This window comes from Mauremys reevesii, linkage group 7, assembly GCF_016161935.1.
Source record: "Mauremys reevesii isolate NIE-2019 linkage group 7, ASM1616193v1, whole genome shotgun sequence".
NCBI classification, from domain to species: domain Eukaryota; kingdom Metazoa; phylum Chordata; order Testudines; family Geoemydidae; genus Mauremys; species Mauremys reevesii.
Genome location: NC_052629.1, coordinates 124,968,510 through 124,977,188, shown reverse-complemented (window position 1 = coordinate 124,977,188; position 8,679 = coordinate 124,968,510). Strand labels below are relative to the sequence as shown.

General features: G+C 62.5%; 1 protein-coding gene across 6 annotated transcripts in view; it reads left to right on the top strand.

The window, feature by feature from the left end:
• The first annotated feature begins 434 nt into the window (after window positions 1-434).
• Window positions 435-8,679, top strand: part of USP19 (ubiquitin specific peptidase 19) — a 33,868-nt gene continuing 25,623 nt past the window's right edge. For 5 of the 6 annotated variants that reach the window (XM_039547855.1, XM_039547856.1, XM_039547853.1 and 2 more), the window contains exons 1-2: window positions 1,778-1,796; window positions 4,526-4,803. In XM_039547855.1, the coding sequence (XP_039403789.1) occupies window positions 4,662-4,803 (142 nt within the window). In that variant the 5' untranslated portion in view covers window positions 1,778-1,796; window positions 4,526-4,661. Of the gene's footprint in view, window positions 505-1,777; window positions 1,797-4,524; window positions 4,804-8,679 lie in introns of those variants that run through there. The other variant, XM_039547857.1, reaches the window with a different exon arrangement.

The following is an 8,679-nucleotide window of genomic DNA, read 5'->3' as shown; positions in this document are numbered from 1 at the left end:
CACGGCTCCCCCGCCCCTCCCGCTCCAGGCCCCGGGCACGGCTCCCCGGCCCCTCCCGCTCAGAGCCCCCGGGCACGGCTCCCCCGGCCCCTCCGCTCAGGCCCCGGGCACGGCTCCCCCGCCCCTCCGCTCAGGCCCCAGGCACGGCTCCCCCGCCCCTCCCGCTCAGGCCCCCGCTCAGGCCCCGGGCACGGCTCCCCCGCCCCTCCTGCTCAGAGCCCCCAGGCACGGCTCCCCCCGCTCAGAGCCCCCAGCCCCGGCCCCCTCAGCTCCCCGCACGGAGCCCCGAGCACGGCCCCGCCGTGATGATGTCACAGGAACATTATTTGATGGCGTCACTTCCGGGGCTGGCCCCGTGTCGTCATGTCACCGCGTTCCCCTGTCACGTGGAGCCCGGACCCGGCTTCCGGAAGTGCGTCACGGGCTCAGGCCTGTCTCCTGCTGAGTCCGCCCGCGCGGAACTTCGGCTCGAAACAAAACAACCCGCGGAGCCGCCGGGCGGGGTGAGCGCGGGGACTCGGTCTCTGGCGGGGCGGGGGCAGTGCTGGGGGTGAGAGCGGGGGCTCCGGGCTCTGGCGTGAGGCGGGGGCAGTGCTGGGGTGAGTGAGGGGGCAGCTCTCCCGGGGGCAGTGTTGGGAGGTGAGAGCAGGGGCAGCTCTCAGGGGGCAGTGCTGGGGGGGCAGTGTTGGGGCGGGGTGTGGGGCAGTTCTCTGGGGGCGGGGGCAGTGCTGGGGGGCAGGGTGTGGGGCAGCTCTCGGGGGCAGTGCTGGGGGCGGGTGTGGGCAGCTCTCCGAGGAGGGTAGGCAGTGTTGTTGGGACGGGGGCAGTGCTGGCAGCAGGGGGCAGTGCTGGGGGCAGGGGCAGCTCTGTGGGGGGGGGCAGTGCTGGGGCGGGGGGGCAGTGCTGGGGTGGCTGCCCCAGGGGAGTTGTGTTGCCCCCCAAGGGTTCCCCTCCCCGGCGCTGCTCCTGTCTCCGGGCCCTGGCAGCCGCTGTGCTGGGCCCCGCTCCTGCGCACGGGGCGGTGGGGGTCAGGTGGGTCTGACTGGCGGGGGCAGCTGCTGCCCCTTTGCTGCTTTGCTCCATCTCGGAGCCTGTTCTGCATCTGGACCCAAGGCCCCTGCACGGCTGGTGAGACCCGGGGCAGGTGGCCTGGGCTGTGCTTGCTGCGCGCCTGGAGCCTTGGTCCCTGCGCTCGCCGGTCAGTGGCTTTGCCTGCGGTCCGGACGTGGCTGGCAAGGAGCACAGGGGGTGGTGCCGACACCCCAACAGTGCGTGTGGCTGTGCCCTGACGGGGAGCTGCCTGTTCCTCCGGTTGTACCAATAGTGCCAGTGTTTGAAGCCCCGAGGAAAGCAGGAGTCAGACGCGTGAGCCCTTGGGGACGTTTCTGAGCCATCTCTGCAGCGGTGCAAGAAGCAGGACACAGAGCCAGGGAGGGAAGCATCCTTGGCTCTAATCAAAACAGGGAGAAGCCAGGAGTCAGTGGAGAGAAGATAGTGTGAAAGCGATTGGAAAGGGGAGGAGGAGCCTTCTCGGAAGGGGCAGGAGGTGGGGACTACAGCTGCCAGACCACGGCATGGTGGGCTGGCTGATCCCAAGTGGGGAGGGGGTGCAAGGACTGGGGAGTACACAGTGCGTTAGGTCAGAGCAGTCAGGCTAGAATGGCACCTGTAACAGGGCAGCCCCGTGCATGGGGCTGAACAAGTCCGAAGCAGTGGGGGGCCTAGAAGGGCCTCAGTTGGAGAGTTCTGTCAGCTGAAGAGCAAGCGCTGGGCAGCTCCTGGCGTGTGTCCCCAAGGTGTGTGGTGCCTGCTGGAACCTGGGGGAGCCCGTGTCCGCAAGCGGGGACATGGCGTTCTGGTGGCGGAATCAGAGAATCCTTCCCTCTTCCCTGGTGCTCCCTACAGCTCGTTCTCCAGGGCTTTCTTGGGTCCAGCTTGAAGGGACTTGGATGTGGGGCTTTCAGCTACTGCCAGTCTGATCTTCCTACCTCCTAGGTGTGTCTAAGGCACTTGTCCCTACCGCCCATCAGTGCCAGCGTATGGGAATGGAGCAGAGGCGCTGGCGTCGTGCCAGGGCGTGTCTGAATAGGATCCTAGAAGCTAGGAGTTAGGCCCAGGCTCTCTGGGGCAGACCAGGCCCCAAAGGTGCATGTTCCATTGTCCAGGCAGGCAGCGAAGTGACCACGCTGAGCAAGTGAGAGAGGCAGGCAAGGAGCAGGGTGCTGCGCTGCCCTGCTCCAGACGAGCAGACCAGGCGTAACTCCCTGCAGGGCTGCGTGCACGCTCGGAGCTCCCTGGCTGGCTTGGTGACTTACGTGCCATTGAAATGAACACAGAATAAAGTGCTAAACCCGCTGCACTGCTTAGACAAATTCTGGGGTGCAAGTGCCAGTCCTCACGTAGGGGTAAGGGCCTCGCTGGGCTGTCCTGCCTCGTCCCTCGTGAGCTGCCGGGGATGCTCCCGGGCGAGGGTGGCCATCTGCCCTACAGGAGGAGAATACAACTGACTGGCCACTTGGCTGGGACCCAGTCCTGCTCCTCCACATGCAGGCCTTGGCCACGCGAGGAAAACTGCCAGAAACCACCGCTGAGCCCAGTGCTAGGTGCTGTAGTGTAGACGGACCTTGTTCAGAGCGGCTCCAGCTGCCGTGGGGTTGCAGTGGCAGCCAGTGGCCTGCCTAGAGCGGGACTCCCAGCATCGCTACCTGCTGGGACCTCGGGCAGCCGGGTTAGAGTGTTCAAGTGACCTGTGCAGGCACTGCCTGGAGGCAGTCTCTTCTGGCTGGGAGTGGCTTGGGCATGGACCTGGCAGTGCAACTCACTCCGCTCTCCGCCAATAGCTGCCATGCCCAGTTCTGCATTCCCTTCCTCTGCCTGGGTCAGGGCTTCGGCCTAAGTATGACCTGCCTGCGCCTGGGCAGCTGGGAGGGTGGGGGTGGGACTCCGCGCTGGCTTGCTGGAGGTTTGATTGCTGGTGCTCGGCTCACGCAGTGTGACAGTCTGGGCCTGTCCCTGGGTGCAAGCCTGGGAGGAGCGCCGTTTGGCAATGTGTGGAGGTGTCATGTGGAGTCACACTTGGTGGCCCAGGCATGTCTAGAGCACAAGTGCCCCGGTCACTAGCCAGGCAGCAGGAAGCCTGCAGCCTTTTTGTATTTACCGCCGAGATTGGGCTCCCTGACAGGGCTGTGTCCGTGTGTGTAACTGGCCTGGCAGGCGTGTGTGCGCCCGGAGTGACCAGCAGCTCACTGCCGGTGGCAGCTGTTCTCATGGGCTGCTCCCCCCCACCCCTGGGCACTGGAGCAGGTCCCCAGCTGCTCCCCACAGCCTGTCCCTGGAGTGGGCCTGTGCTCAGTGCTGGAGAGCGAAAGTGAAACCAGGCTCTGGCAGCCAGAGCCCGGAGAACCAGGGTGACCTCAGCCAAGTACACGCCCTGGGCAGGGAGTCGTACGCTGCCCAGAGGACACCTCACTGCCTTTCCTAGCCAAGGTGTCTCGTCGGAGCAGGGTGTGCCTGGAGTGGGCAGGCTCTCTCTGCATGGGCTGCAGAAGGGGCGAAGGAGACTGGCTCTTGCTGGAGCGAGCGGCTTCCATCTGTCCCAGGAGCAGAACGATTCTTCCTTCGCTGTTTTCGGGCATCGGCCCCCAGTACTTGTGCATCCAGTTTACTTAAATGGCCACTCCTGAAACTGCTCTCCTGCCGCCATGGCCATGTGCCAGGCGGCCCCGCTAAGCCCCCATGGGAGTGCTGAAGTAACAGTCCTGTTGCTCACACCTCTCACCTCCGGAGACAACTCAGCGCCTAGCCGGCGCTCTGGCAAGCTTCTCTGGGGGCCGTTGTTCCCATGAGGGCCGGCAGCGTTACACCTGCTCCCCAGGCTTTACGGACTGTGCACATCCATGCAGCAGATCCTGCTAGCTCCTCTCAGGGGCACCGACAGGCCCACCTTCTCTGGCATCAAGCAGCTGGGCTAGACTTCGTTACTCGGGGTCTGAAGAGATCCGAGCCCTGGGTGAGGCCAAGCCATCCTCTGGCCATCCTGCTTGGATTGCACTGGGCAGGCGTCACCGCTGCCTTTCGCTGCCCGTTAGCTTGGTTGGGTTCTGTCTGGATCACTTTGTGAGTCTGGCTCTGCCCTGCCCAGGCAGCCCTGCTCCTTTGGGGGAAGGTAGAATCCCCCGCCGTTGTTGGGTTTTCACCAGCTCGTACGATTTGGTGCCCCTGGGCTGGGGGTGGGTAAGTCGGCGGGAGGTCCTGCTCTCCATTGCTAGTGATGCCCTGAGAGCCTAGCCTGGCATACGACGTTTTCAGCACCTCTGAGTCAGCTGGAAGTCAACTCTTGGGTCCTTGGAGCCAGGCCCTCTGGCTGTGCTGGGGGACGCCAGTGCTCTGGCACGCTGCTCTGGGAAGTACCCTGGCATCCTTTAGGCCTGGCTAGGCTTTACGGTCACAGGGCCTCTGTCATGAGCCTGCTGCCTATGCCCCTCTCCGGCCAGGTCCGCTCACGGGTGCGCGCTTGTCTCCCTAGGTCACTTGTTCCTTGCCAGAGAGTTTGCCCACAAAGAGTCGCCAAGATAGCTGGGCCAGGAAGAAAGCGTCGAACCCCTGACCCAGACTCCATCACTGACCCCGGCGGGCCGTTCGTCTCCTCCAAACGGCTGAAAATGTCCAGCAGCACCAGTGCCCCAGGCCAGAGGCGAGCGTCCCGGGGGCTGGAGGATGCAACCAACAAGAAGAAGCAGAAGGACCGAGCCAACCAGGAGAGCAAGGAGGGCGAGAGACCCCCTGGCAGCGACCCGAAGAAAGGTAGGGCCCGGAGTGCAGCTGTCCCGCTGCTCCACCTCTCTGCTCTCCCTGCAGCCGTCGGCTGTGGGATAAGCAAATTCAGCTAAGCGCTTCCCCTCGCCCGTGTAACATGCTCCTCGGGCGCGAGTCTCTGAATCCATAATCTGCTTTGCCAGCTGCTGCTTGGCGCCACGTGTGAGATGGCTCAAACCTGGCTCCGAGCCCCCCCTGCCCCCCCGCGAGGCTTGGAGCTGGGCGGTGCCTTGTAGCAGCAGATCCCCTAGGGCTGGCCTTGGGGGGTGAGCTGCTTACCTGCTTGGGCTGCGTAGGAAGCTGGATTGGAGCCTAGTGCGGCTGGTTCTGCGTCAGGCTCTGCAGCAGGACACTCACTGCAGTGAGTGTTGCTACGGGATCCAGGCAGGTGAGGCCAGGTGCTCTGCTGGGGGTGGCCGTGCTGGGTCAGGCCCGGGGCCTGGCTAGCCCTGGATCGCCTGCGCTGACCCTGCACCCCCTCTGGGGGTGGGGGGGGACTGAAAGCGGACTAGCTCTCCTGGAATAGCTCCTGTGTAGACAAGCCCTAAGGCTGCGCAGAGTGCAGGGTGCACACTGCCATGGCACTTCAGTTCTGGGCCTGGTGAATTACGGTCCGGGTGCTTTATCTATGGTGCGGGTGCGGCAGCGTTCCCCGGCGCCCGCGGGTGCAGCCGTGCTGGGAGTCGCACTAGAGGAGCCCAGTAAATCATGCCAAAGCCCCGCAGGGCCTGAGGCGGCAGGGAGATCTGCCCCGTGGGAATGCTGGCCTGCCTACCTCATAGGGAGGAGGGCAGGTGCAGAGTCCCCTCCTCCTTTCCCCGGGGCTTGCCAAGAGTCGTGCTGGCAGCTGTGCATGCCCCCCGGCAGGCAGTGCCGCAAGGCAGGCGGGACTCTCCAGGTGCTGGGCGTGGGCGGGCTGGGCATGGGCACTAAATGCCTTGCTGGGTGTTCTGTGGCCTAGCGAGGGAGCTGCAGGCTGCCAGCATGCGATGCCTGGCACCGGGTGGGGCTGGCCCACGTGGGCTTTGGACCAGGTTCTCTAGGGACCTTCACACTCTGCCCTTTTGCTGCTCCAGGGACTGCTGGGCTTTGCAGGTCCTTGTGGGTGTGCTCGGCAGACCCTTCTCCTGGGAAAGGGCAGAGCCCAGCCCACTTCCCCAGATGCCCTTGAGCTGCCATCTGGGGTTCCCATCTTGTGGCCCCTTGGCAAGCTGTTCCTGCCAGTCTGAACCCCTGCCTTCACTGGCGCTTGTAGGAGCACTGGTTACCATGGCCAGCTGTGTGCCTGCGGTGGGCACGTTGCACACCTGTCGCCGTCGGGCTGGTTGGTTACCTAGCGTGCCCGGAAGCAGCTCTGCTGTTCGTGAGGAGGGGTGCCGTCTGGAATGGCTGCCGCTGGCCGGTGTGTGCTTCCCGAGTCCTGAGCTGCTGGGAAGTGCCACCCCTGTAGGCTGACACTTTCCCACCCGTCCTCAGGGCGGTGAATTGCCGCTGCGGCTGTTCAGTGACGTTCGGGGCTGCTGGGGGGCGCACATCTCTTTGGGGCAGCAGCATTCAAACGGTGGCTCACCCCCGCTGATCCAGGGCAGGGAGCCCTCGGGCTCTGGCGGCCAGCAGGCTAACGCTCCTTTTTAATCACTTCCCTGCTGTTCTGGAGCAAAGCCGCCCTGAAGCGCTACATTGGAAGGCCTCTCCATGCAGCGTCGAACGTGCCTGTGGATGTCACTTCCCCGCTATGTGTGCGCATCCTCTCCTTGGCCTCTCCCAATCCCAGCAAATACCCTGCTCTGGTACCGAGTGCCGGGGTGGCCCAGCATGCCCTGAGGACGTGGCACTGGCCGTTTGGTGGCGCAGCATTCGCTCTCACTGAGCAATGAGTGGCTCATTACCATGGCAGTAGTTCCCCCTCAGGCCCCTCACAGCCAGGCTGAGATCACCACTGGGGATCCCCGGTATGTAGCTGGTTCCTCAGTCCCCGCTGTGCTGCACCGCACTGCGTGTCCAGCACCTTCGCTGGAGCTGGGGACCCCCATGCGTCAGCGGGGTCTGCAGGACTTGCACCTCTCTGAATGAAGAGCTCCTTCTCCTCACCCCTGCAGGGGCCTGGCACAGCAGGGCTGCTGTGAAATAATGTGCCTGACTGTCACAGACAGGATCCCAAGGTGGCTGGAGTTTCATCTTAGAAGCACTCGGAGTGCAGGGTCTGCTGGGGCAGCTCTCTCTGAAATCACTGGGGCGGGGTAGCGGCTGGCTTGCTGGGGTCTCCAGAGGGAATGGGGAATGCTCAGGATTCCCTGCCCCCTTTGCTAGCTGGCTTGGCCCTAGAAGCAAAACTAATGTCCCTGCTGAGAGCACTTGTGGGCTCCGCTAAGCTTGGCATGGCTAGAATGCCCCCGGGGCACTTGGGCATTGCACCTATCAGCCCTCTTAGTGCAGCAGGGCCCTGCGGGGAGCAGCGAGGGCTGCAGGTGACCGTACGGAATGGGGAGCGGGCACTGACACTGGGGTCGTGGAGGAAAGTCAGCAAGCAGGCGCTCAGCGTGCCATGCGCCGTCCGAAGTGGGGAATGTTCAGTGGAGCAGGGAGTTGAACGGCAGTGGTGAGACCACCACTCGAATACTGTCCATTGCTGGGGCCAGGCTTGGAAAGGGCTGTTTCATCAGCAGTTCGGTGGCGAGCTGGTTGGAGGAGTGGGAAAGCTGCCTTGCAGGGTGAGTTAGGGAGCAGCCCTTCAGAGAAGACGTGCTGAGAGGCTGTGCCTAGGTGGGAAGAGTCAGCAGGGTGCCCTTGTTGTCGAGAAGGCTAACGGCATTGTGGGCTGTATAAGTAGGGGCATTGCCAGCAGATCGAGGGGCGTGATCATCCCCTCTATTCGACATTGGTGAGGCCTCATCTGGAGACTGTGTCCAGTTTTGGGCCCCACACTACAAGAAGTATGTGGAAAAATTGGAGAGAGTCCAGCGGAGGGCAACAAACATGATTAGGGGGCTGGAGCACATGACTTATGAGGAGAGGCTGAGGGAACTGGGATTGTTTAGTCTGCAGAAGAGAAGAATGAGGGGGGATTTGATAGCTGCTTTCAACTACCTGAAGGGGTTTTCCAAAGAGGATGGAGCTCGGCTGTTCTCAGCGGTGGCAGGTGACAGAACAAGGAGCAATGGTCTCAAGTTGCAGTGGGGGAGGTCTAGGTTGGATATTAGGAAACACTATTTCACTAGTAGGGTGGTGAAGCACTGGAATGGGTTCCCTAGGGAGGTGGTGGAATCTCCTTCCTTAGAGGTTTTTAAGGTCAGGCTTGACAAAGCCCTGGCTGGGATGATTTAGTTGGGGTTGGTCCTGCTTTGAGCAGGGGGTTGGACTAGACACCACCTGAGGTCCCTTCCAGCCCTGATAGTCTGTGAAGAGAGAAGACTTGGTAGCAGAGGGCTCTGCGATCCGGTAGCTGGAGTCAGTCGTTCAGACTGGTGTGACGGAGCGATTCTGGCGGGACCCAACTGAGAGTGCCAAATCAGGGCCAATTGCTCAAACAGGGCAGTCACAGCCCTAGGCTGGGGTTTTTCCACCTCTAAGGCAAATCAAACCAGCCAGACAAAAAGGACTTTGGTCTCACCCCACTGGCTAACCACAAGTCACACAAGCAATTCCCTTAGACACTCCAGTTTCCCAGTATCCCCACCAGTGCACTCGTCCTGGGGATAAATGGTTATGAAAACCAACACCCCAATAAAAGGAAAAGGTTCCCTCGATCCCAAAGGACCAAGCCCCAGACCCAGGTCAATATACACATCAGATCTTACCCACAAATCACGCTGTTGCCAATCCTTTAGAATCTAAAATCTAAAGGTTTATTTACAAAGGGAAAAA